Here is a 25,988-nt window from a genome sequence, read left to right on the forward strand (position 1 = left end):
AGGGAAAAGGGAACTAAACCAGGGGAAGATGAGGCAGCAATTTTATATTTTCCCCGGACATATTTTCCACTATTAAGAAAAAAAAAGAAGGAATAAAATAAAAAAGAAAAGCTGCAGCTTGGTGGCTGTGCCAGCCCCCCCACGCCGCTCTGACAGCACGCACAGGCTGAAAAACGGCTTTTTTTTTTGTCGAATTTTTTTGTTATTATTATTTTTAATTCCCCCCTCCCTCAGCTTGGCTCGCCGGCTCTGACTGACTGTGAGTGACAGCTCTGCCCATCGTCTGCAACGAGACTCGCTGCGGGATCGGCAGCTCCCACTCGCTTTATCGATATCATTGGGATTTTTATACAGATTCTGCGTCCACCTGGGGGGGGGGGGTGGGGAACACCCCACGGGGGTCCCAGTGCTCACCCCTGGGACAATAACTTTTCCCCGTGGCCTTTTCCAGCTTGTCCTTGAATTAAGGCCCCCTGTCCCGCACGGGGTTTATTTAAAATATTCCCAGCAGAGGTTATTTATGGGGGGGTGAGACGGGGCCGGGCCGGTGCCGCCGCTTTGAAAAGGCCATTTCTGACTTTTCTCTAATGGGCTGTTAAAAACCTGCAATAAACCAGTCCCAGCGGTGCTGCCCCCCCCCCCCCCCCGCCCAGGCTGGGGGCTTCTGGGGGCCATACTGGGATCAGACTGGGGGTCTTACTGGGACTAGACTGGGAGGTTTACTGGGATGAGACTGGCACCATACTGGGATCAGACTGGGGGGCTTATTGGGGAGAGACTGTGACAATAAAGGGATCGGACCGGGGGTAAGCTATGGTGCATCTGGGATGAGACTGGGGTGGCATACTGGGATCAGACTGGGGGACATGCTGGGGCTATACTGGGATGATACTGGGAGGGCGCTTACTGGGATGAGACTGCAACTACACTGGGACCAAACTGGGAGGGCGTGAGGCTGGGGCTGCGCACTGGGATCAAACTGTGGTCCATACCGGGATCCATCTGGGGCTGCACTGGGACCTTACTGGGGGACCACACTGGGAGCATCCCCTGGGCCATGCTGGGGTGGGTGGGGCTTCACTGGGATGAGCCTGGGACCACCCGTGCCCATAGTGGGAGGCTTACTGTCCGACCCCAATTCCAGACAAAAAAAGATTAAAAAAAAAAGTTGTTGAGTTTGTTGAATTCAATTTTTTTTAAACTAAATAAATTAAAAATAAAAAATAACCCCAATCCCAGGAGCCGTGAGGAAGAAGCGCTCGGTAATAAGGAAAAAAACCATGGCAAACATGAATAATCCTGTGCGGTCCCCGACGTGTGGGAGGCACCGGGGGTAGAATATCGCTTTTTATTTTATTTTCTCTTTATAAATAGCCCCCCTCGCCTTGTGCCCACGGGGCAGGTGCTGGCTGGGGGTGTTCAGCCCCCCCAAAAACCTGCTTTTCTCCCTTAAACAGGGGGAAAAATAGTGTCGCGTTCCCCCCCCCCCCAGCAGCATCCCAGTCCCCAGGTCCCCAGCCTTGGGGAGAGGGTCTCCATTCTTGGGGTCCCATCTATGGGGTCTCCAACCTTGGTGTTCCCATCCTTGGGGTCCCCAACCATGGGGGTCCCATCTTTGGGGGTCCCCCAACCTTGGAGTCTCAACCTTGGGGTACCAGTCCTTGGAGTCTCCATCTTTGGGATCCCGTCCTTGGAGTCCCCAGCCATTGGCTCCCACCCTTGGTGTCTCCATCCTTGGTGTCCCCATCTTTGGGAGCCCCTCCTTGGGGTCCCCAACCATGGGGATCCCATCTTTGGGGCGGTCTCAATTCTTGGTGGCCCCATCCTCGGTATCTCCATTCTTGCTGTCCCAATCTCTGGGGTCCCCTCCTTGGGGTCCCCGTCCCGGGCGGGGAGGTGTCACTGCATGGGGCCATAGGGCCAGTTGAGGGTGGTGCCGGCCAGCAGCATGTCGCGGATGAGGGTCTCGATGGGGGTCTTGCCCACCAGGCGGCTGAAGAAGAGTTGCTGGATGCCGGGGGCAGAGACGCTGCGGAGGGCGGGCAGGCGCAGGAGGAGGCGCCCGAAGCGGCTGGGCTGGCTGGGGTGCTGCCGCCGCACGTGCTCCTCCAGCGCACACTGCGACTTCTCCTGCAGGCCGGCCACCTGCCCCGGGTCCGACAGCCCCACCGCGTCTGCGGGCAGCAGGGAAACTGAGGCACGGCCGGGACCCCACCCCCGGCCCCGCCCCTTTGGCCCCGCCCATTCGGTCCCTCCTCTATCACCCCGTCCCACTTGGCCCCGCCCACTCAGCCCCACCACCATTAACCTCACCCCACTAAGCCCCACCCACCTCCTTTAGCCCCGCCCACTCAGACCCACTCCTTTCATTCCCCAGCCCCCTCCCCCTTAAGCCCTGTCCCATTAACCCCCCCCCAGTCATCCCCACTCCATTCGTTCCCTGTGCGCCATTGAGGCCCACCCCCTTGGGACCCCGCCCCATTAAGTCCCACCCCACTGAGCCCCACCCCATTGAGCCACACCCAACCCTTCCCAGCCCATTCCTTCACTCCCATTGATGCCCACCCCACTGGAACCCCACCTCCTTGGGACCCCACCCCATTAAACCCCACCCCATTGAGCCCCCACCCCACTGAGCCCCCACCCCATTGAGCCACACCCAACCCTTCCCAGCCCATTCATTCCCAGCACTCCCATTGATGCCCACCCCACTGGAACCCCACCTCCTTGGGACCCCACCCCATTAAACCCCACCCCATTAAACCCCACCCCATTGAGCCCCCACCCCATTGAGTCCCACCCCATTGAGTCCCACACCATTGAGTCACACCCAACCCTTCCCAGCCCATTCATTCCCGGCACTCCCATTGACCCCCCCCACCCCTTCAGGCCCCCACCCCACCAGGCCCCACCCACAGCCCCACCCTCTTAAGCCCCTCCCTGTTGGAGCCGCCCCCTCACCGGGGGAGAAGAGGGCCACGGCCTTGAGGCAGGCGAACTCAGCAGCGTCGACATGCAGAGCCTTCAGCTTCTCCACCTGCTCCTGGAAGAGGCGGATGTGGTCCATGAAGGCCACCACGCGGTCGGCAGCCATGGGGGCGGCGTGGAGCCCAGCGGCGGCCAGCAGCGGGGCGGCGTGCAGCGGTAACGCCGACTGCGCTGCGTTCAGCACGAAGAGCTCGCTCCAGCCCAAGCGCAGCAACGCCACTTGATCCGAAAGCTGCAAGTCCGGGAAGAAGGGGATGCCCTTGGCCCATTCAATGGCGCTGAAGAGGAGGCGGGCGGCCAGCTCGCAGATGCTCTCGATGCCCACCACGCCGCTGGGCTGCAGGCACTGGGCGCCATAGCGAGCTGGGGGGTACGGTTCGGCACGGAGCAACAAGGAGATGAAGCCGCTTAAGTAGCCATGGCCACCGTAGGGGTCCCCAGGGACCAGTGGGTACTGGCCAGGGCTGCTCGGGGCGTGAGCCATGCGGCCCCGCTGCACGGCTGCGGAGGGGAGCAGGAAGTCAGCACCCAGCCCCCAGCTCCCATCACCATCCTGTGTGTGCGCCCCCCTCCCCCCCCAAATTCCTCCCAGGGATTAAATACACCAGGCTGTGGTCCCCCCCAAGTGATGGATTGCAGAAGCCCTGCGTGTGCCCCCACCCATGTTAGAGGGGGGGATGTGCCATCTGGGATGGGGCCAATTCCCCTCCCCAGTGCCACACACGCCCGCCCCCAGTGCCAGCCCCCACCCACGATGACCTTAAAATACGGCGTGCCAGATTTGGGGAGGTCACCGTGCATTTGGCGTTCACCCCCCTTCTTGCAAGGGGCTGATGCCAATGAGGCACCCCAGGGACATGCTGGGGGGTGGTCCCCCCCAAAGTGCCAGCACCTGGGGGAGGGGAATGGCAGGAGGTCCCCTCCGGCTCCCACCCCTTGAGTTTTTTGCACTTTGGGCTTAAAAAACTCCAAATTGTGGGGGATTCTTTTTTTCCCTCTTGGCGATGCCGAGCAGTGGGTGGGGGTCTGGCCTCCTCCTCCTCCCCAGTGCCCCCTGCTCGCCCCCCCCGGCATCGCCGCCCCCTGCAGCGGGGCAGGCTCTGAGCCAGGCTTAGCCTAATGCGGCGTGACAGTCCCAGTGTCAGCCAGCGGTCGGGATGGGGGCCATGGGAACAGGGGTCCCTTGGGGATCAGGGGTCCCCGGGATCGGGGTGTCAGCAGGGGGTGGGGTGTCTCCGCCTGCTTTTGCCCCAGCCCTTGGGGTGCGGCGTGCAGCCCCAGCTCCCCCCGAATGCTTTCTCTGCTCAGCATCACCCTGGTGTGGCATTTGTGGGGGTGCAGCCCACTCCTCGCTGCCCATACAGCCCCTCCATGCAGCATCGTGACCCCCCAAAACCCCCTTTACATCACCCAAACCCCTCTCTTTGCGTCACACAGCCCCCCCCTTTGCATCACCACGGACCCCTTTGCATCAGCCCAAACTCCTTTTCATCCCCTCAACCCCCTTTTCAACAGCCCAAACTGCCCTTTCCATGACCCAAACCCCCCAACCCCTTTTTTCCCCCATTTTGGGCAAAACAATCGCTTCAAACCATTGGGTGTGTCCTGCGAGAGAATAAGCTATTTTAGCCCCCAAAAATACATGGGAGCAGCCGAAGGGGGGGGCTTCATCCTCCCCCAGCTCCCCTGGCCATGGGCAGCGCTGGATCCAGGAGCCAGACAAGCCGATATCCCCGAAAACCTGTTCCCTTGGCCCAGCCACGGGATCAGGCCTCACATTCCCAGTGCCTCATCCCAGGTGATTTTTGGAAAACCAAGATGTAAACCACTTTTCCCACGTAAATCCTGCCCCATTCCCAGCATCTGCACCCCCAGCATCTTCAGGGAATAAATTTGTCCCAAGGCAGTGCTCAGCTCCCAAATTCCCAGTTTCAGAGCCGGATTCGGTGCCGGTTTCCAGCTGGGAACACCGGGATAAGGAGCATCACAGGGAGCATCGCTGCCCCGGGCACAGCCGGCGATGCCGTGAGCGGATGGGGAAACTGAGGCACAGAGAAGCCGGAGCCAGTAAATTAAATCCCGGGGACGGTTTCACCTCCGTGTGCTTTTCCATGAGCATCTGCAGCTTTTCCCCGTGCCTGGAGGTGCTGCATCCTGCAGCAACTTCACGCACGTCTCAGGGCAGCTGGGAGCCTCCCCCGAAAAATCAGAGCCAAGAGGGAGTGTGGGGTGTCAGGGGGGTGGGAATGGGGGTGTCCTTGCATGGGGAAATCACCCCATGCCGGGGGATCCACCGTGGCCGTGCCCACGGAACCGGATCCCGGCGTTAACCAGCAGCTTGTGGCACTTCGGAATTAAAACAAAGATACAAAAAAAATCTAACCAAAAAAAACCCCAAAACAAACCCAAAAAACACAAATCTGACCCCAAACCACCTGGTGAAATGTGGGTTCTCCAGGGCAGGGAATTCACCTGGATTTTTTTGTTGTTGTTTTATTTTCCCCAGGGATTTAATCCCTGGCTCCGGCTCCAACTGCATGAAGCAGGTGGGTGTTTGCTACAATGGGGGCTTGCTGCAAGAATTGCCCCCCGCCTCCAGACATCCAACCGGCCTTTTCGGGGAAGAAAAGGGAAAACTGAGGGTTAGGCTTGAGGTGTTTTTTTGTCCCTGACTCCAATCCCACTCCTTTTTGCACGCCCGAGCGCGATGCCACGGCTGTACTGGGATGGCAGCTGCTCCCTTTCCCACCACAACTTCCCACCTTATCTGAATTTTGGCGATTTTTTTTTTTTTTTTTTTTAACACTAGAAAAGGCGATTTTGGAATTTTGGGGATTCTTTTTTCTGCTAGAAAAGGTGACTTTTGAATTTGGGGGATTTTTTTTCCTTTAATGCTAAAAAAGGCGACTTTCTGGGTGGGAGAACCGCTGCTGCCGAAGAATCAGCCCATCAGCAATGACTCGAGAGGCTGCAGAATAAAACCCCTTTTTGAGCGGCTGAGCCCAGTCTGGGCCCCGCCTGTGATTATTTATAAATACTAAATTCATAAATAAGGACCTTAAATATAAATAAGGACACCCCCCCGGCCGAGGTCCATGTTCAAGCAGGGAGATACCGCACGGCAGAGATTTGGCACCAAGGAGTAGGTGTAGCGGCAAAACCAGTGCCTCGATGCACCGTTTCGGGCTTTAAAAAAAAAAAAAAAACCCAAAAATTCTGCTTTAAAGCTGCTGCTTTTTGGGGGAAAAAAAAATAAAATCAACCCAAATTGTGATGGTGGGGCTGGTTGGAGGCGAAGGGACAGGCACGCCGCATATCACCGGGAGTTTGAAATGTGATTTTAATCCCGGTCACGCTGAGCATTCAGACTAATTAACTTCAGATTTACCAGACACTCCTCCCCAAAAAGCCAAATTCTTAATCTTTTAAAGAATATCTGTATTATTGCCCTCTAATCCCCGGGTTTTTTAACAGCCACAGCCCTGGGCGACATATAACAGAGAAGAAAAGCAAATTGCCCCCGTGTCGGCGTAGCCCCAGACCTATAAACCCAGCCCGAGCTGAGACCGAAAAAGAAATTTGAAGTCGAAATGGGGAGTTTAAATGCTGTTATAATTCAGTGGAAGAAGAAAGGGGTTTTTCTAGGCAGGAAATGCCCCAGAAAAATATTTAATGATATGAAAGTTTATCCCCTGGAAGGCGACGCTGGGGAGGGGCGGGAGCCCCGCGGCGGCTCTTGGGGGGTGATGAGGAATTCGGGGTGCAGAGCGGGGACAGGAGCTGGAGCCCTGGGCGGGGGGGGGCAGGAATGGGACTGGGGAGTTCGGGGGTGCCAGGGGGTGCTTGACCACCCCCCGGAAAAGTTCCTCCCTGATTTGTGGCTGCTCCCCACGAAAGGACGGGCCCAAGGGACACAGGGAGGATAAAGATCAGAGGAAAAAGGAAAGAGAAGAGGGAGGGGAGTTGTCTCTTTCCCCCCTTTTTCTTTCTCTTTCCCCCCTTTTTCTTTCTCTTTCCCCCTTTTTGCTTTCTCTTTCCTTCCCTGACAGCCCTTTCTCACCTGCTTTCACTTTCTTTCTTTTACTTTCTCTTTCTGCAGTCTCTCCTTTCTCTTTCTCTCCCTTTCCCTTTCCTTTTTCTTTCTCTTTTTTTTGGGGGGGGTTTCTCTTTTTTGCTCTCTCCCCTTCTCACCTTCCTCTTTCTCTTTTGTCTTTCCCATTTGGGCTCGCGCTCTCCCTTCCTCCTTTCCCCTCTTTTCCTTCCCCCCTTCTCTTTTTTTTTCCTGCACTTTTTCCTCCCTTCCCCCTTTTTCTTTTATTTCTTGCTCCCTCTTGCTCTTTTCCACTTTTTCTCCTCCCTTTCTGCCTTCGCTCTTGTTCTTCCTTGCTCTCACCAGTCCCTTTTTAGCACCCCCCCTCCTTTTCCATCTTCTCTCCTTTTTTTGTGTCCCTTCTCCCGCACTCACTTTTCTTCTTTTCCAGCCCTTTTCCTGCTTTTCCAGCCTCTCTCTCTCTTTTCCAGCCCCTCTCCTTCTTTTCCATACTCTCTCCTTTTGCAGCCCCTCTCCTTCTTCATTCCCTTTCCCTCTTTTCCACTCTCTCCTTCTTTTCCATCCCTTTTACCTTTTCTGCATCTCTGCTCTTTTCACACCCCCTGTTTTCCATCCTCTCATCTTCTTTCCCACCCTCTGTCCTTCTTTTCCATCCCCTCTCCTTTTGCATCCCCTCTCCTTTTCCATCCTTTCTCCCTCTTTCCCAGCTTCTCTTCTTCTTTTCCATCCCCTCTCCTTTTGCATCCCCTCTCCTTTTCCATCCTTTCTCCCTCTTTCCCGTCCCCTTTCCCTCTTTTCCACCCTCGGTCCTTTTGCACGCTCTCCCCTTTCCAGTCCCTCTCACTCTCTGTCTTCCCCTCCACTTTCCCTCCATTTGTTTTCTCTCCCCTTCTCTTCCCTGACCCCTTCTCTTCCCTGTCCTCTTCCCATCCCCTCCCTGACCCCTTCTCTTCCCTGTCCCCTTCCCATCCCTTCCCTGTCCCCTTCCCTCTCCCCTTCCTATCCTTTCCCTCTCCTCTTCCAACCCTTCCTTCTCCCCTTCCCTCTCCCTTCCCCACCCCTTCCCTTGCCCCTTCCCATCCCTCCCGCCCCTTCCCTGTCCCCTTCCCTCTCTTCTTCCCATCCCTTCCCTCTCCCCTTTCCGTCCCATCCCTTCCCTCTCCGCTTCCCCGCCGCCCCTCTCCCCACCTTCCCGCCGCATCCCGACGCGGAGGCACTTGCGGAGCCGGCAGTACTGGCACTGGTTGCGGTGGTGCTGGTCCACGGGGCAGTCGCGGCCGCCCCGGCAGCTGTAGGAGAGGTTGCGGCGCACGGAGCGCTTGAAGAAGCTCTTGCAGCCCTCGCAGGTGAACTGCCCGTAGTGCTTCCCGCTGGCCTTGTCCCCGCACACCAGGCAGTCCCCCGCCGCCTTCCCCGCCGCCTCCGGGCCGCCGGGAGGAGGAGGAGGAGGAGGAGGAGGAGGAGGAAGAGGAGGCTCTGGCCACGGCCCCGCCGTCAGGGCCATGACTGGGGAAGGGGGGGAGGTGGTCCCCCCCGGGGGAAGGGATGGGGATGGAGGGGAAGGGGAGCCGGGCGGGGGAAGGGGGAGCCCGGGGTGGAGAGGGGAGAGCCGGGGATGGAGAAGGCGGTCCGGGATGGTGGGGAGGGGGGGGGCGGTCCGGGATGGAGGGGGGAGACCTGGAATGGAGGGGAGGTACCGGGATGGAGAAGCGGGTCCGGGGATGGAGAGGGGGAGCCGGGATGGAGAGGGGAGGCGCGGGGTGGAGGTGGCGGCGGGAAAGGAGACCCGGGATGGAGACGGGGGGTTCCGGGACGGAGAAGGTGAGCAGGGGATGGAGAAGGGGAGCCGGGACGGAGAGGGCAGCCCCGGGATGGAGAAAAGAGCCCCGGCTCAGGAAGCGCCCTCCGGGGCGGCGGAGCTCCGGAGCGGGCCGGGGAAGGCGGCGGCGGGGCCGGGGAAGGACGGGGACAGACTGCGGGCGGCGGAGGCGGAGGAGGAGGAAGAGAAAAGTTAATTCTCCTCCCCGCGGGGGCTGCCCGGCGCGGCGGGAGACTCCGGGGGGGCCGGGCTGGTGGCGGGGCGGGGGGGGGGAGGGCGGCTACCGGGGGAGGGGGGGCGGCTCCCCGGGGAGGATGGGGGGGGTCCCGGCGCTGTCCCCGTCCCAGCCCCGGGAACCGGTCCGGCCCCCGGGGATGGGGGTGGAGGTGTGTGTGGGGGTGTGAACGGAGCCGTGGGCACCCCCTGCGGGGGGGGGGGGGGGGGAGTGGGTGTGGGAGGGGGTGCTGGTGCCCGCCCATGGGTCTCCGTGCAGCGGGGGGGTGTGTGTGTGTGTGTGTGTGTGTGCAGGGAGCTGGGCGTGCACCGAGCGGGGGGAGTGTGTGTGCAATGTGTGTGTGTGTGTCGGGGGGGGGTGTGCAGGGACCCGAGTGTGCAATGTGTGAGTCCATGTGCGCAGTGTGTGTGTGTGTGTGTGTGTCTCTGAGCGCCCACCGTGCCTGTCTGTGTGCAGAACTCTGAGTGTGCAATGGGTGCGTGCACACACGAGGGCCCACGTGTGCGGGGTGTGTGTGTGTCTGTGTGTGCAAGGCGGGGGGGGGTGGCGTGCAGGGACCCTCCTTTGCAACTTGCGTTTGTGCACGAGCCCACGCGTGTGGTTTGTCTGTGCGCTACGGCTGGGGGGGCCTGTGCGTGCAGAGCTCCAAGTGTGCACCTTGTGTGCGTGTGCGCATGGTTCCGTGCGTGCGATGTGTGCGCGCAGGAGTCCATGTGTGTCTGTGTACGCACGTAGGAATCGACGGCGGCGCAGGGTCTGTGCAGGGACCCCGGGGCTGGCTGTGCTCAGCCCCGACCTCACGCGTGTCCGTGTCTGTGTGTCCGTGTCCCTGTGTGTCCGTGTCTGTGTCCCCGTGCTTCTGTCCCCACGCGTGTCTGTGTGTCCGTGTCCCTGTGTGTCCATCTCTGTGTGTCCGTGTCCCTGTGTGTCCGTGTCTGTGTCCCCGTGCCTCTGTCCCCACGCGTGTCTGTGTGTCCGTGTCCCTGTGTGTCCGTGTGTCCATGTCCTTGTGTGTCTGTGTCCCTGTCCCCATGCGTGTCCGTGTCCCCGTGTGTCCGTGTGTCCATGTCCTTGCGTGTCTGTGTCCCTGTCCCCACGCGTGTCCGTGTGCCTGTGTGTCCATGGCCCTGCCCATGCCTGTGTGTCCATGTCTGTGTGTCCGTGTCCCTGTGTGTCCATGTCTGTGTGTCCGTGTCCCTGTGTGTCCGTGTCTGTGTCCCCGTGCCTCTGTCCCCACGTGTGTCTGTGTGTCCGTGTCCCCATGTGTCTGTGTGTCCATGTCCTTGCGTGTCTGTGTCCCTGTCCCCACGCGTGTCCGTGTCCCTGTGTGTCCATGGCCCTGCCCATGCCTGTGTGTCCATCTCTGTGTGTCCATGTCCCTGTGTGTCCGTGTCCCCGTGTGTCCATGTCCTTGCGTGTCTGTGTCCCTGTCCCCACGCGTGTCCGTGTCCATGGCCCTGCCCATGCCTGTGTGTCCATCTCTGTGTGTCCATGTCCCTGTGTGTCCATGTCTGTGTGTCCGTGTCCGTGTCCGTGTCCGCGTCCCCCGTCCCCCGCCGTCCCCATCCGCGCCCGCTCCGCATCACGTGGCGCCGCCAAGACCCGCCCATCCGCCACATATATAAGGGAAGGGGGCGGGGCGTGCCGCCGAGGGAGGGCCCGCAGCCAATCAGAGCGGGGAGCTGGGGCGTGGCCTAGGCGGGGCGTGGACAGGGCTCAAGGAGGGGGCGTGGTCTTCGGGAATAGGGGGCGGGGCTTTAGGGACCGGCGGGTCTCCGGGGACGGGGCCAGGGACGGGGCCGGGGGTCGTGTCCCCAGGGGCGGGGGACGGGGCCAGGGGACAAGGGCAGCGCCCCGGGGGAGACCCCGCGGAGGCGGCGGGGCAGGGGCCGCAAGGCTTTGTGGGAGTTGTAGTTCTGCCGGTGTCACGTGGCGGGGGCGGTGTCCATCTCCCAGCGTGCTCAGCGGCGGAGCCCAGCCGGAGCGGCGGCGGGGTGAGGGCCGGGGCCCGGGGTTTGGGGGTGCCCCCTGCATCACACGGGGGGGTTGGGGGCGCGGGGGGTGGATCAGGCCCTTCTCTCCCTGCTCCCCTCCTCTGCCGTTGGGGGGGCGCTGGACGGGGCTCCCCCCTGCCCTCCGAAAGGCGGAGTTCACCTCGGGGCCTTGCACTGCCCCGTGACCCCCCACCCCCCCGGCTTCCTGCCACCCCCTGGTCCTGCAGGGCCCCCCCAGACTCACCACCCCTTACTCCCCCCCATTTGCTGCCACCCCCCGCCCCCCCCCCCGACTTTCAGGATCTGATCCTGCAGGACCCCCCCCCCCCCCCCGCCATACAAATTACAAACCCCCTCCTGCCACCGCCATCACTGGGGTCTGACTCTGCAGAGCCCCCCCCCCGCCAAATCATCACCCTTAACCGCCAACTCCCCCATAGAACCCCCCCCAACTTCCCCCATTTCCAGGGTCTGATCCTGCAGGGCCCCGCAGCGACCCCCTTTCCCCCCCCACCATGCAACTCCATATCCGTCCCATCCCCCCCCCCCCCCCAGCCTCAGCCCCTGCTGACCCCCTCCTCTCTCCCTTGTAGCCCCCCCCTCTCCGGATGCAGGGTCCCCTCCTGACGGCCACGGTCCGGGGGCTGCGGGCCATGGCAGATGGCGGCCCCCTGGCCCGCGCCATCCGCGCCAAGCTGGATGCAGCCCTGCAGCCCACCCACCTCCAGGTGCTGGACGAGAGCCCCCGCCACGGTGGCCCCCCCGGGGCCGAAACCCACTTCGCGGTGGTGGTGGTGAGCGGGCACTTCAGCGGGCTGTCCCCCCTGCAGCGGCATCGCCTGGTCCACGCCGCCCTGCGCACCGAGCTGGCCGGACCCCTGCACGCCCTCGCCATCGTCGCCAGGACCCCCCAGCAATGGGAGAGTGACCCCCACGTCCCCCCCCGGCCCCCTTGTTTGGGGGGGTCCAAGCACGAGCGGCACCGGGACGCAGCTGGGGGGGACGGGGATGTGCCTAGGAATCAGTGACAGCAGCGCTGGATGTCCCCTCTGTCACCCCCCCGGTGACACCATGGCAGGGATGGAATCCAATTCGGGGGGAGAGACAAAAATACTGGGGTGCCCCCCACCCTGCATCACCCCCAGACACCCCCTGGGTCCCACCCTGACCCCATCCTCCCCCCAATCTCTTCCTGCTACCCCCTTGGAGGGGGATTTTGCGGGGGGGGGTGTCCCCCCATTTAGTTTAATTTTTAAATCAATTCACCATCTTGGTCGCGTCCCCCCATCCTGTACCCCAAAAAAATAAACGCTCCCTCATGGAGCAGCTTGGAAAGGGCTCCTTCCACACGGGATGGGGGATTTGGGGTCGTTTTGGTGGTTTTTTGTTTGTTTCTTTAATTGATTTACAAACATCTAAAAACTACAGCACAGCACGACTGCGAACAGACAGAACTACGGGGGTGCTCCCCCACGGACCAGCTACACCGAAGGACGGGGGGGGGAGGAGGAGGAGGAGGAGGAGGAGATGAAGCACACGCCGCTCGATCGCTTAGAGGGTACAGGAGGGGCTGCTCGCGAGGCTGAGGCAGGGGGGGCTGCCCTAAATATTTGGGGGGACTGCCCACGATTTTGGGGTGCTGCCAGGGGCCTCCGAAGCGCTTTTGCATAGACCAACACTTCCCATCTCTTCCTGGGGACAGACCCGGGGGGGGGCGGGGGGAACACAGCGCCAGGACAGCCCCCCCCACGCCCAGCCTGCTTGGTTTTGGGGAGGGTCCCAGCCCCGGGAACCCCTCCCCTTACCCCACTTTTTTTTTTTTTTTGGGGGGGTGCCAGTGCTGTGTCTGGGCACTGCTTTGTGCTTTGCAAACCGCTGGTGGTTTTGTGCTCTGGGGTGGGGGGGGGGGGGGGGGAAAGGGGGTACAAGGAGCACCCTGTGCCCCTCCCCCATCCCACGCCACTCCCCCTAAGAAAGAAAATCCTTTAAAAACGAGTTAAAAAAAATTAAATGGCAGTTTTGGGAGTCCCCACCCCACTGCACCCCAAAATGCAGCTGTGCCCCCCCCCAACATTCAAGGAGCGGGGCGGGGGGGGGGGTTGGGGCAGCCCCTGCACCCCCATCGGCAAGCGGGGCAGCACCCATGGGTGATGCCTCAGGACACCCAGTCCTGGCTGGACCCCCCCAGCGCACCCCAAAGTTACACCGAGGGCAAGGGCTGTCAGCACCCCGGGGTGCTGTGCTCAGCAAGGGGCTCTGCACCCCAAAGGGTTGTGCACCCCAAGGTGCCGGGCACCCCCCGGGGTCGTGTGCTTTAAGTAGGCGGCACCCTAAAATGCCACGCAGCACCCCAACATGCCGGGCACCCCCAAGGGTTGAGCACCCCCACGTCCCATGGACCCCGACACATGCACCCCACAGGGTTGAGCACCCCAAGACATTGCGCGTGCCCACGCGCTGTGCACCCCCGGGGGTCCTGCACCCCAGGGTGCCTCCCCCCAAAATCCTCCTGGGGTGCAGAGGGACACCCCCTCCCCCCGCCACTTCACCCGCCGGCCTCACCCCATGCAGCGCCGGCCACTGTCCTTACGGATGGGGAAACTGAGGCACGGAGCTGCCACCGCCCCATCCCTGCCACGATGAGAGTGGAGCCTTTGTCCTCCTCCTCCTCCTCCTCTTCCTCCCTCCCTGGCCCCGCAGGGATGCTGGAGGGGGCACAGGGCCCATCCCACACCCCCGCAAGGCCGAGGGACCCCCGACCCCCCACCCTCAGCCCCCTGCAGCCCCCCAGGAGCGAGCAGCTATTCACAGAGGGGATGACACCGAGAAAATAAATGGGGGGGGGGGGGAGCTTCAGGGGTGGGGACAGGGGGTTTTGGGGGGGCCAAGTGCAAATGAAAAAGATCCCAAAATGCTCCAAGAAGACATTTCACAGTGTCTAACGAGACTAATCCCCCGGGGGGAGGTAGGGAGGGGAGCTCGGATTTGGGGGGGGGGGGGGGGGGGCAGGTGGGGAGGTGGCAGAAGGAGTGTGTGGGGGAGTGTGTCGTCGTCCCCCCCCCATCACTGCAAGACTTGCCCCCGGGTTTCGGGCAGTTTCAAGGCAAGGGAGCTGCCGAGGGCCAGGGCGGCGGAGGCCAGGAGGATGGGCACCGCCTTGGTGATACCCACGAAGGAGGTGAAGATGCTGATGCCCAGCACGGCCGCCAGCTTGCAGAGGGCGTTGAGGAAGCCGAAGGCCGTCGTCCTGCGGGCGCGGGGACGAGGGGGTGGCATCACAGGGGGTGGCTCCAAGGGACAGCTTCTGTCTCACACCCTCCCCCCCCACCCCCCCACCCCCCGCCCTGTGTTTTTCAGGTAGCACCCGAAAACTCACACCCAGCACCCAAAACCTCGTACCCAGTACGCTACAACTGGCACCCAGCACCCCAAGCCTCCCACCTGGCACCCCATGGCTGGCACCCCGCATCTTGCGCCCCACACCGAAAACCTTGTACCTGGCACCCCACAACTGGCACGTAACACCCCAGATCCGGCACCCAGCACCCACAATCTTGTACCCAGCACTCCACACATGCCACCCGGCACCCCAGACCTCCCCATCTGGCACTCAAAATTTTCCAGCCAGCACCCCAGATCTGGCACCCAGCATCCTGCACCCCATGCCTTGCAGCGAGTACCCAAAACCTTGTACCTAGAGCCCGGCACCCCACACTTGGCACCCGGCACCCAAAACCTCACCCCCCAGCACTCCACATCTGTCACCCAGCACCCCAAAGCCTCACACCTGGTACCCAAAACCTCAGATCCAGCACCCAAAACCTCAGAGCTGGCACCCAGCACCCCAAAATCTCAGACCCGGCACTGCCCGCACCTCTTGTCGGAGGGGTAGAGCTCCACGGTGAGTACATCAAGGGCGTTCCAGGAGGCGATGCTGACACCGCCGAAGAGGCAGAGCAGCGCGATCATGGCCGACTCGCTGTTCCCGAAGGAGAGGAAGAAGCAGCTGACGCAGGACATGACACTGGAGCCGGCTGCGATGGGACGCATGGAATGGTTTGGGTTGGTTGGAAGGGACCGTAAAGATCACCTGGTTCCCCCCCCTGCCCTGGGCAGGGACACCTCCCTCCAGCCCAGGTGGCTCCAAGCCCCGGCCAACCTGGCCTTGAACCCCTCCAGGGATGGGGCAGCCACAGCTTCTCTGGGCAACCTGCGCCAGGGGCTCACCCCCCTCACAGCCAAGAATTCCCTCCTCACATCTCATCTCAATCTCCCCTCTTCCAGTGGCAAACCCTTCCCCCTCGTCCCATGGCTCCCCTCCCTGCTCCAGAGTCCCTCCCCAGCTTTCCCGGAGCCCCTTGAGGGACTGGAAGGGGCTCCAAGGTCTCCCCGGAGCCTTCTCTTCTCCAGGCTGAACCCCCCCAGCTCTCTCAGCCTGTCCCCACAGCAGAGGGGCTCCAGCCCTCCCAGCAGCTCCGTGCCCCTACATTGGGGAGAGGGGATGAGCATCCTCCCCACCCAGAAGGGGAAACTGAGGCAGGAGATCACAGAATCATAGATAGTTTAGGTTGGAAGGGACCTTAAAAGCCCATTTAGTCCAACCCGCTGCCATAAGCAGGGACACCTTCATCTAGATGAAGTTGCTCAGAGCCCCATCCAACCTGGCCTGGGATGTTTCCAGGGATGGGACATCTCCCACCTCTCTAGGCAACCTGGGCCAGCATCTCGCCACCCTCAGCATAACAAAACCCCTCCCTCCATGCCCACCCAGCATGCGGAGGCGGCCGATCTTGTCCATGAGAAGGGCCGAGACGATGTTCCCGGGGAGGACAGCCAAGGTGCCCAAGAAGCTGACGAAGTAGATCATGTAGGCGTTGTTGTCGTCGCTGAAATCCAGCTGACAGCCCTCCTTGTTGTGCAGGAAGGTGCTGTTCACCACCCGGCTGTTGATGAACTTGTACTCAAAGAGATCTGTCGGGTTGGAGAAGGGGTTTGGTGGGGTAACCCTCCCACCTCCGTCACCCCCTTGGGGACCATCCTGCCCCCCCCCTACCCGTGTTGTAGAAGACGGTGGAGATGAAGGTGCAGTTCTTGAAGAAGGTGTTGCTGGAGGTGATGTCCTCAAAGTAACACTCCTCGAAGAGCGAGTCCTCGAACGTCACCGACTTCATCTTCAGGCCAATGAACCTGGTGGGGTTAGGGGGAAGAGCCCAGTTCATCACCTCCACTCATGCAACAAGCGGGACCAGCCTCAGCACACCACCCCCGCCAGGACACACTTGTCATTGAAGTACTCCCCGCCCTGGTGGATCTGGTTCTCCAGGGTGAAGTTGAAGGTGAAGTGCCGGACCTTCTCGCGGGTGAAGAGCTTGGTGCGCGAGGCATACTCGATGTTCTGCAGGTGCTTTATCATGTCCGGGAACCAGACCGTCAGCCCATAGTAACTGCGGGGACAGAGGGCCTGAGCCCGGGCACCGCGACGCCCGTCCCCTCCCAGTGCTGCCAGCCCCATCCCATCCCAGTGCTGGATCCCATCCCAGTGCTGCCCACCCCCTCCCAGTGCTGACAGTTCCGTGCCAGTCCCCTCCAGTGCTGTCCATCCCATCCCAGTGCCACTAGTCCCACTGCCAGCCCCATCCCAGTGCTGCCCATCCTGCCACCAGTCCCATCCCGGTGCTACCCATCCCATCCCAGTCCCATCCCAGTCCCATCCCAGTCCCATCCCAGTGCTACCCGTCCCATCCCAGTCCCATCCCAGTGCTGCCCAGCCCATTCCATCCCTGTCCAGGTGCTGCCCGGCTCCGGCACCCCTGGGTGTCCCTATGGTCCCACCTGAAGGACATGGTGAACCACACGGCCATCATCATCAGTGTCACACGGCGGTACTCGGGCGCAAAGCACTGCTGGAAGTTGCTCCAGACCTATGGGTGGGGGGACACACGAGAGGTGACACGGGGACACAGCAGGGAGTGGGTCCCCCCTGGGGCAGGACCCGGCCTCACCTGCTGCGAGAGGTTGAGGAATCGGACGAGCCAGCGCCGGTACCACGTGCCGGTGTCCGACTGGATCTCGATGAGTTCGTCCTCCCGCTTGATGGTCTTGATGTGGGTGACCTGCAGGGTGGCAGGGCCAGGGGGACAGTCTGGGGACACTGGGAAGCGCCAGGCTCGGCCAAGGCTCCCGGGTGAGACCCGTCCCCACCTCGTGCCTCAGTTTCCCCGCCTGTTAAAGCAGGGCTGACCCTCTCCAGGCGGTGTTTTTCCCAGAGGTGGGAATTTGCAGCCCCCTGCCCTCCCCCAGGCTGCTGGGTGCCCAGAGGCTCAGCCCCAGAGCAGGGGTACCTTACCGAGAAGACTCTCTCGGGGTGGCCCTTGGCCCTCATGTTGGTGTCATGGACCTGCTTCAGCACCATCCAGGCCTCATCGTGTTTGCCGTTCTGCAAGGCAGAGCCTGGGCTCACACCAGCACCAATCCTGCCCCCGTCCCACCACCTGCTCAGGGTCCCTGCCTGGGTCCCCCCGTCTCCATCAACTGCTCAGGGTCCCACCACCCACTTGATGGTCCCTAGTTGGGTCCCTGCATCTCCATCACCCACTCGGGGTCCCTGCCTGGGTCCTGCCACACACCTGGGGGTCCCTGCGTGTGTCCCTCCATCTCCATCACCCACTCAAGGTCCCTGACCAGGCCCTCCCACCTACCTGTGGTCCCTGCCTGTGTCCCACCACCCACCTGGGGGTCCCTAGTTGGGTCCTTCCTTCTTCATCACCCAGTCAAGGTCCCTGCTGAGGTCCCACCACTCACCTGGGGCTTCCTGCCTGGGTCCCATCACCCACTTGAAGGTCCCTGCTTGGGTCCCTCCATCTCCATCACCCACTTGGGGTCCCTGCCTTGGTCGCTCCATCTCTGCCACCCGCTCAGGGTCCCTGCCCAGCTCCCCGCCGTCCCACCACCCACTTGGGATCCCTGCTTGCACCCCCCAGCCCCCCAACAGGATATGGCCCTGCGTCCCCCCAGCTCCGCTCACCTCCAGGAAGAAGCGGGGGCTCTCAGGCATGGTGGTGAGTGCCCCAATGGCGAAGACCGAGGGGAAGGCGCAGACCAGGACGAAGACCCTCCAGCTGTGGAACTGGTACGCCGAGCCCATCTGGAAGCTCCAGCCTGGGAGATGGGACAGCAGATGGTGGTGGTGGTGTTGAGACCCACCAAACTCGCCGCATGCTCTGGCACTGGGAGGCTCTTACCGTAGTGGGGGATGATGGCCCAAGCCATGGCGGAGGCATAGATGCCCCCGATCATCCAGAACATGCAGAGCCAGCTCAGGTGCTCCCCGCGCTTCTCCTGCGCCAGGAACTCCGAGAAGTAGGAGAAGACGATGGGGATGGAGCCACCGATGCTGGGGGATGAAGGGCAGAACGGCATCACCGCCCGCCCCGCCATCCCCACCACAAACCGGGGGGTTCCGACACAAGCAGGGGAGCGGGAGGGAGCTCAGCCCTCCAACATGGGGGGCCTGGACACCCGGGTCCCCTAACAGGGTGCCCTGTCCCCCCCTTACCCCACGCCCGAGAGGAGGCGGCAGAAGAGGAAGGTGCCGTAGCCTTGGACAAAGGAGGAGAAGAAGGCGAAGACGCTGTTGACGGAGAGGGAGATGAGGAGGCACTGCCTTCGGCCCAGGCGGTCAGCCAGCCCGCCCCACAGGAAGGCGCCCACCATCATGCCCAGGTACACGATGAGCCCTGGGGGACGCACAGACACGTGGTGCCATCAGTCCCGGGGGACCCAGCTTCCCACACCCCGAATCGCCCGCTGGGGGGTGACGGCGACCGGAGGTGGTGACCCCCCCCATCCCCGAGCCGAGCACAGCCAGGACGCCCGGGTCCCCTTGCAGGGAGGGGGGACTGACCCCCACATATGAGCCCAGGGGACACCTGGGTTGCCTCCAAGGCAACAAAGGGGTAGGGGGGCAGATATGTCCCCAGGGCCCCCCCATACCCTTGCATCCGGCCCTTACTCCTGCCCCAAGTTTGCCAGGTCTCAGGGAGGGGGGGTGGAACTGGTAATACCTAGGATGGGGGGGGCGCTCGGGCTGCAGCTGCCACCGCAGAAGAAGGGGGGAGCGCGCCGCAGTGCAGCCAACGCAGCCACCCACAGCCCCCCCAGACCCACGCGCAGCATCCCCTTATCAGCCCCAGGCAGGAGGTATGGGGGGGGGCTCTGCCTTGGCCCCCCCGGGTTGCAACGGGGAGATAAGCCGGGGGCTGCAGGGCCAGGGGGGCCATCAGTCACAGCCCAACTGTGCAGCGGCATTCACCCCCCCCAGCTCCCCTCCCCCATTGCTCTGGTGGGGACCAGTGTGGGACCAGGAGGAGGAGGATGGTGGGAGCCCTACCTTCGGGGGGGTTGCATGTCCCTTCCTTGTCCCCACATCTCCTCCTGGCCCCCCACATCTCACTCTGCATCTCCATGCCCCCCCCCCCCAGCAATATCCTCAAGGCACCCCCCGTATCTTCCTGCGTCCGTCCCATAGCTCATGGTGTCCCCCCATTGCCCATGTCCCTCCATACCCCCCAGATTGTCCCCACGTGTCCTCCCACATCCCCCATGTCCCCCTGCACCCCCATATCTCCTTGTGTCCCTCCACAGCAATGTGACCCATGTTGCCGTGTCCCCCCAAAACCCCCCCCAAAGCTCCCTGAGTCCCCCTTGTCCCCCATGTCCTTCCCCATCCCCACACTCCCTTTGCCTCCACCTCCCTCTGTGCCTCTCTGATCCCCGCATGTCCCCATGACCCCAGCATCCTCATGTCACCCCATGTCCCCTCATGTCCCTCCACATCCCCATAGCTCCCAGGGCCCCCCATGTCCCTCCACATCCCTCTGTCTGCTCATCTTCTCCCATGTCCCCATCTGCTTCTGTCTCCCCACATCTCCCCATGTCCCTCCTGTGTCGCCCCGTATTCCTTATGTCCCTCCATAACCCCCCAACTGCTCATGTCACCCCATGTCCCCTGCCCACTCACGTTCCCTGTGTCCCTCCATCTCCGCATCTGCTCATGTGCCCCCATATCGCTTGTCCTTCCATGTCCCCATCTGCTTGTCTCTCCCTACATGTCCCCATGTCCCCCCCGTCCCCCTCTATATCGCCATACCCCCTACCTGCTCATGTCCCCCATACCCTCTGTGTCCCTCCGTCTCCCCCTCTACTCATGTGCCCCAAAATCCCATGTTCCTCCATATCTCCATCTGCTCCTGTCCCCCCCCGTATCTCTCCACATCCCTCATCCCTCCATGTTCCGCCCCCGTACCCCTGTCCCTGTCCCTCCATATCCCCCTGTCTGCTTGTGTCCCCCATCTGCTCATGTTCCCCCATATCCCCTATGTCTTTCCGCGTCCCCATCTGCACGTGTCTCCCCACAACTCCCCATGTCCCCGTGTGTCTCTCCATATCCTCCCATCTGCCTGTGTCGCCCCTGGGACTCCCCACATATCACTGCACATTCCCCATCTCCCAGCATCCCTTCACGTCCCCTCATGTCCCCCTGTCCCTCATATACCTCTACCTGCTCGTCTCCCCCCACATCTCTCCACAGCCCCCATCCCCCAGTGTCCCCCACCATGTCCCCCTGTCCCCTCCTCACCCAGCATGCCCTTGTTGGAGTCGGAGAGGCACATGTCCTTCTCAGCGCTGGGCAGGACGAAGCCCACCACGAAGACCTCCACACCGTCGGCCATGAGGGCCAGTCCCAGGACGAAGTAGAGGGTCCACTGGAAGCGGCCATGGCCACACTCCTGCAGGATGAGCTCGTACTGCTGCGCCAGCTCCTCCTTGTCCTTCCGCCGCTGGCCCTCGCTGTCATCGAAGGTGCCGACGGCCACCTCGGCCCCCAGCCGCTCCCCGGTTTTCATCGAGTCGTGCCGGGGGATGCCCTGGTACTCGCCCTCGTAGATCTCGTCCTCCTCGTCATGCCCCTCGGTGGCATCACTGGAAGCCCCCTCCTCTTCGTTGGCCCCCTCACCCCCCCGGTAGTAGCCGTCCTGGGGCGGGTAGTCTTCATCATCCTCCTCTTCCTCGAAGCGGGAGTAGGAGCGCTTGGTGTACTCATCCTGCATGCGGTCCATGCCCTTGCTCACCTTCTTGGCCGCATGTTTCTTCACCTCCTTGGCGATGTCCTTGGCGCCCCGGATGAATGCCGTCCGGTCTCGGAAGCTCTCATCCATGGTGCCGGGGGGATCCGCCAGGACACCAGGATGAGGAGAGAGGTCTCTGAGTCGGGGGCTGCACCCTCACGCCCGGGGACAGCAGTGGGATGCAGGGAGACGGGCAACGGCGCTACCCATCCGTGTGTCACTGTCTGGGGGGGGACACGGGGGGGACCTGAAGAGCCCAGACATAAGCAGGGGCAGTTTTAGGGTAGGAACGGCCGTGTCCCACCTCACCCCAGGGTTTGCTCTGATCTCCCCCCACCAGCACCCATAACAATTTTTCCCCACCTCAAATGGAAACATGAGGACTTCGGGCACCCCTACCCCATGGGGAGGTGGCGGGGGGGGGGGGTCACCCCAGGGCAGGCACCCGGGCACAGAGAGCCCAGCTCGGGGCCAGGCACCCGCAGTGGGGACGGGGTGGGATCCCAGGAGGGTCCCACAGCCCCTCCCATCCACCCCCCGGGCCCGCCAGGGCCCCCAGGCCACGGGGTCCCCTCTGGCACCGCCAGTGCCCCCCCAGCAGCCCATTGATGGAAAAGGCCCCGCCCTCCCCTCAATGGGGCTGGGAAGGTGCGGCCGGGCCAAGGACCAATGAGCTCCAGGGGGCGTGGCCGCCCACCGGCATCAATGGGGCCGCGGTGGCCTGGCCCAGCTGTTCCGCCAATAAGCTTTCAGGGGGCGTGGCCACGCAGCTGCATTCTCCCCCCCCCCAGCTCAGGGCACCCTTGGGCCGGGTGGGGGGGGGGTCACAGCGCTGGGGTCAGACCCTGGGGACCCCGCTGGGGTGGCCCAGGGGGACCCCAAAGGTGGGGGGTCCCCGATGACAGCGCAGGCCAGGGGACATCTCTGCCTACCGCCGGCAGAGGGGGACCCCCCACAGCACCCCAGTGCTGGGCTGCAGCCCGGATCCGGCCTTTGCGGGTCTGTCCCCACGAGGGACAGAGGATGAGGGAGCCGGGGGGACATCGGGGACGTCACTGCTCCCCGGCCCATCCACCCAGGATTGCATGTCGCCACCAAAAAGCAGGCCAGCAGTGGGCCTAGACCAAACCCCCGCGTTGCCTTGGGACGGAGCAGCACCAGCACTGGAGGGATGGTGAGGGGACCAGCCTCCCCAAGGGCACAGGCGTCCCCAAAACCTCCCATGGCAGCCCCAGTTCTGTCTGTCAGTGCCCCAGGTCAGGGGGCTCAGGGAGGTGGGTTTGGGACAGAGGTCCCTCGGAGGGGTCCCGGGCTGGCTGATGGTGGCCCGGGCGCATCCCCGGCCACCCAAGGCTGGCTGCGGTGGCAGAGCCAGGGCTAGCGTGTGCCAGAGTGAGCTCCCCGGCGGAGGCTTCCAGAAGCCCTTTGGCTGCTGGCCGCATTTGGCCAGAGACGCTGTTGTTGGCAGAAGCTGACCCGGCCGGTGGGGGCAGAGCTGGAGAGTGCTGGGGGCACCCAAGGGTCTGACCGATGGGGAGGAGAGGGGGCACCTGGCTACACCCTAGAGGCTTCAACCTGCCAGTGGCATCTCCCTGTCCCCACACACCCTGCACCCCCAGCCCAGCGTCCCCCCCGCCACAGGCTGCCAAGGGCAGGCAGTGAACCCCCTGTCGAGCCCTGCAGAGCCCAGCGCAGCTCGTGACAGGGATGGACCTGCAGCACCCAGCCTGGGCAGTGGGCACAGGCACTGCTTACCCAGCCCGGGGGGGAGGCCAGCGTGACCCCCCCAAAAGGGCTATTTTTATCCCTGGCAGCAGCCAGGCATGGCCGGCAAGGCAGCAGTTGAGCCGCAGGGAAGGGGACGCAGCCGGCACCGTGTCCGCCCTCCCCAAGCCAGGGGACGGGGACAGGGCATGGCGGGGGAGCCAAAAATAGCCCTTCCAAAAGAGCCGGGGCTGCAGGCAGCGCTCCCGCCCTGGGGCAGGGACCTGGGGACAGTGCGGTGCCGGTGCTGCAGCACGCTGTGGCCCCCCCAATTTCTGAGTGAAGCCGGCTGGGTGCTTTTAAGCAGTATAAAATCCCTAACACACCTGCTGCCCTCTCTCCCCTCAGCCAACGGGGAGCAACCCCGGCACCGTGCCCACCCTGGGGAGCCCCCGGTGTCCCCTCCTGGGATCAAACCCCATTGTCACCCGAGTCCCCTGGAAGGAGCCGATTCACGGACAAGGTCATTTTGCTCCAGCCAGGCTGGCAGCTCCCTGCGGTGCCTCCCAATGCGCCGCGCCACAGGACGCCGTTATACAGCCCGTGACATATAACAACCCAGCAAAAAGAGAGAGGGGAGCCCAGAAAGGCCAAATCCCTGCTGGGGCCGAGGATGGGGCTGGGAAGCAAGGTCATAGCTGTGCTCCGTGCCGGAGAGGATGCTCAGCGTGAGCCAGGGGGGCCTGGAGCGGCCCAGCCAATGCTGCGCCTTGGCCACGGAGGGTTTTGAGATCAGGGGGTCGAGTTCAGGAGGAAGAGAGAAATTACATCGGCCGTAGGCGCCCTAGAACCAAGAGCTAGAGGAAGTGGGGGGTCCCCAAAAATGCTCTTCTGGTTGCAAAGCCCCACCGTCGGCCCCGACAGCCCTGTCCTGGCGTGAGACGGAGCTGCCCCCACCAGCCCCAGACAAGGTTATCGGACTCCAAATCCATTTCCTCCTGCCCTGTGTCCAACCGGAGCCCCCGATCGATGCAGTCTTGCCCCACTGCACATGCCTAACCCCCCCGGGGGTCCCACATTAGGGCTCATCTGCATCCGTGTCCCCACCTCGCAGCCCCCAGCCTTTTTGCATTATGGCAAGAACATGGCGACAAGGGAGAAGAGTTTTAAATTGCCTGTGTCCAAGGTCATCTTCTACCACCCCCCCTTGGCACCCCCAGCAATCTGCGGTGCTCCCCCTCCCCAAAACCTGCCGGTACCATCACCATAAATACCCATCCCTGCGCCGAAATCCCAATCCCCATCGTCAGAGATTCCCTGGCCGTATGACTGCGCGGGAGGGATGACAAGAGGCTATTAAACACGCACAGAAAAAGACAGAGCAAGGCTAGAGGCAAGGTTTTCCAGGACAAAATGGCCACAACCAAGTGGAAAGGAGAAGCCAAACCCCTAATCCATCAGACAGCGGCTCCGAGGATGCTAATTAAAAGCAGCGGGGAGAGGAAGGGGGGAAATCTGCCGTATAAAAGGCATTTCTTTCTCTCCTTACCTGTTTCAGCCCTCACTCTGCTCCAGCTCTTCCGTTTGGCACCTGCCTCCTGCGCTGCGAGGATGAGGAAGGATGCTCCGGCAGGGATACGGCAAGGAAATAGCTCCCGGGTACCAGACCGAGCGTTAATGTCGCAGCCTCCGCCACACACGCTGAGCGCTGGGAGAGTCCATCGCCACAGCCCAGGGAAGGGAGGTGGCGGGGAGGGCTGTGCTACAGCAAACGAGACGCTGGGGGGGGGGGGGGGGACACCGGCAGGAGGATGGGGGGCTCGTCCCTCACCTTCGCTTATTAGGGAAGGTGATGCCTCCCCCCCGGTGCTGCCCACGCTTGCAGGGAGCTCCCGGATGGAAGCTGCTCTGGTGACGGCAGAGGTGATGGTGGCTAATGGGGGGGACAAGCTGTCGTTCCCCGGTTTCCCCGTCCCCAGGGATTCGGGGCGTAAAAAGCGAAGCCGGCGCTCAGCCCCTCTCCGGCAGCCTCTCCTCCCGCCGCCCACCGCAGCCGCAGGCAGCGCGGCGGCTGGAAACGCAGCCTGGCAAATCTGAGTCACGGCCTCCTCGGGGCTGAATTCTCATTTCTGCAACGAGCCGTCCCCACCCGGGCTGTCCAGACCCGGCCCCTCCGCTGCAGCAGGGCACAAACGCCTCTGACATTTTTTTTTTTTTTTGGGGGGGTGCCAGGAGGAACGCAGTTCTTGCAGGGAGGCAAAGTGGGGGGGGGGGGGGACGGACACCCAAACCGCCCTCGATTTGCCCCTTGTCACTCACCAATGGTGGGAAATGGGGACCTCGGGTTCTCCAGCCCAGGGGACGTGGGGCACAGAGCACTCCCGGCACATCCCTGAGCCCCTTCCTCTCACGTCCTACATGCAGTGAGTTGAGCCGGTCTCAGCTTCCAGGACATTTAGCCCCAAAGCTCCGTGAATCCGTCAGCAGAGCCAGGTACGGGGCCAGGCTTCCCGTGCCCTGGCTGTGCCGAGCTCGCAGCAGCTTGGGCACGAACCAGACCCCCGCGGGAGACCATCCTTCAATAAGGAGGAGGAGGAAAGCGCACTTGAGGCCGAAATGAGTAGGACCGAGTGCCTGGACTGACAGCATGCGGCGGGAATACAGCTCAGACTGGGCAAATAGGGTTCGGGACCAGTCCGCACCAGTGGCACCAGCACAGGGAAGGACTTAGGAAACTGGAAGCTGGGAAAGAATTGAGATCCTGGTGGAAATAACCCCCAAAAGGGGGAATGTATCAGAGCTACCGGGGTGTTTAAGCGAGCGGAGAGGGGCTGGGGCGGCAACGTCCCCACTGCGTGGGTGGCAGCACCCAGGGCCAGGTGCCCGCTCCATCAGCACGGCATTCAGGCTGCAGGGCTCGTCACGGCAGAATGAGCACCGGCACCGAGCATCATTGGCCTGGGCTGGACTGCTGAGCGTTGCTTCCTCGGGGCCACCGAGTCCCATCAAGCTATGACTCATGAGCCACATTGTCACCGGCAAATCTCCGTGTCCCCGTCCTCCTTCCCTC

General features: G+C 62.5%; 3 protein-coding genes across 5 annotated transcripts; 1 reads left to right on the forward strand and 2 right to left on the reverse strand.

The window, feature by feature from the left end:
• Positions 1–1,294: 1,294 nt before the first annotated feature.
• On the reverse strand, positions 1,295–8,692 carry LOC141734442 (nuclear receptor subfamily 2 group F member 5-like). 2 transcript variants are annotated; one of them, XM_074566220.1, is made up of 3 exons: positions 8,228–8,692; positions 2,962–3,489; positions 1,295–2,174 (listed from the first exon to the last, which is right to left on the reverse strand). In XM_074566220.1, the coding sequence occupies exons 1-3, from the start codon at positions 8,541–8,543 to the stop codon at positions 1,900–1,902; spliced, it is 1,119 nt and encodes a 372-aa protein (XP_074422321.1). In that variant the 5' UTR covers positions 8,544–8,692; the 3' UTR covers positions 1,295–1,899. The 2 variants fall into 2 exon arrangements, with proteins under 2 accessions (XP_074422321.1, XP_074422320.1); XM_074566219.1 differs by lacking the exon at positions 8,228–8,692 and adding an exon at positions 5,084–5,259 and having other exon boundaries at positions 1,299–2,174.
• A 2,263-nt stretch (positions 8,693–10,955) lies between these two features.
• Positions 10,956–12,422, forward strand: BOLA1 (bolA family member 1). The gene is made up of 2 exons (XM_074566221.1): positions 10,956–11,087; positions 11,681–12,422. The coding sequence occupies exon 2, from the start codon at positions 11,696–11,698 to the stop codon at positions 12,113–12,115; it is 420 nt and encodes a 139-aa protein (XP_074422322.1). The 5' UTR covers positions 10,956–11,087; positions 11,681–11,695; the 3' UTR covers positions 12,116–12,422.
• A 559-nt stretch (positions 12,423–12,981) lies between these two features.
• SV2A (synaptic vesicle glycoprotein 2A) lies at positions 12,982–25,051 on the reverse strand. 2 transcript variants are annotated; one of them, XM_074566218.1, is made up of 13 exons: positions 24,468–25,051; positions 20,725–21,438; positions 18,643–18,823; positions 18,329–18,480; positions 18,112–18,245; positions 17,434–17,523; positions 17,090–17,200; positions 16,920–17,008; positions 16,367–16,531; positions 16,141–16,274; positions 15,855–16,058; positions 14,962–15,121; positions 12,982–14,334 (listed from the first exon to the last, which is right to left on the reverse strand). In XM_074566218.1, the coding sequence occupies exons 2-13, from the start codon at positions 21,302–21,304 to the stop codon at positions 14,151–14,153; spliced, it is 2,184 nt and encodes a 727-aa protein (XP_074422319.1). In that variant the 5' UTR covers positions 21,305–21,438; positions 24,468–25,051; the 3' UTR covers positions 12,982–14,150. The 2 variants fall into 2 exon arrangements, with proteins under 2 accessions (XP_074422319.1, XP_074422318.1); XM_074566217.1 differs by having other exon boundaries at positions 20,725–21,461; positions 24,468–24,982.
• Positions 25,052–25,988: the final 937 nt, after the last annotated feature.

The sequence above is a fragment of the Larus michahellis genome, chromosome 24 (assembly GCF_964199755.1).
Source record: "Larus michahellis chromosome 24, bLarMic1.1, whole genome shotgun sequence".
NCBI classification, from domain to species: Eukaryota; Metazoa; Chordata; class Aves; order Charadriiformes; family Laridae; genus Larus; species Larus michahellis.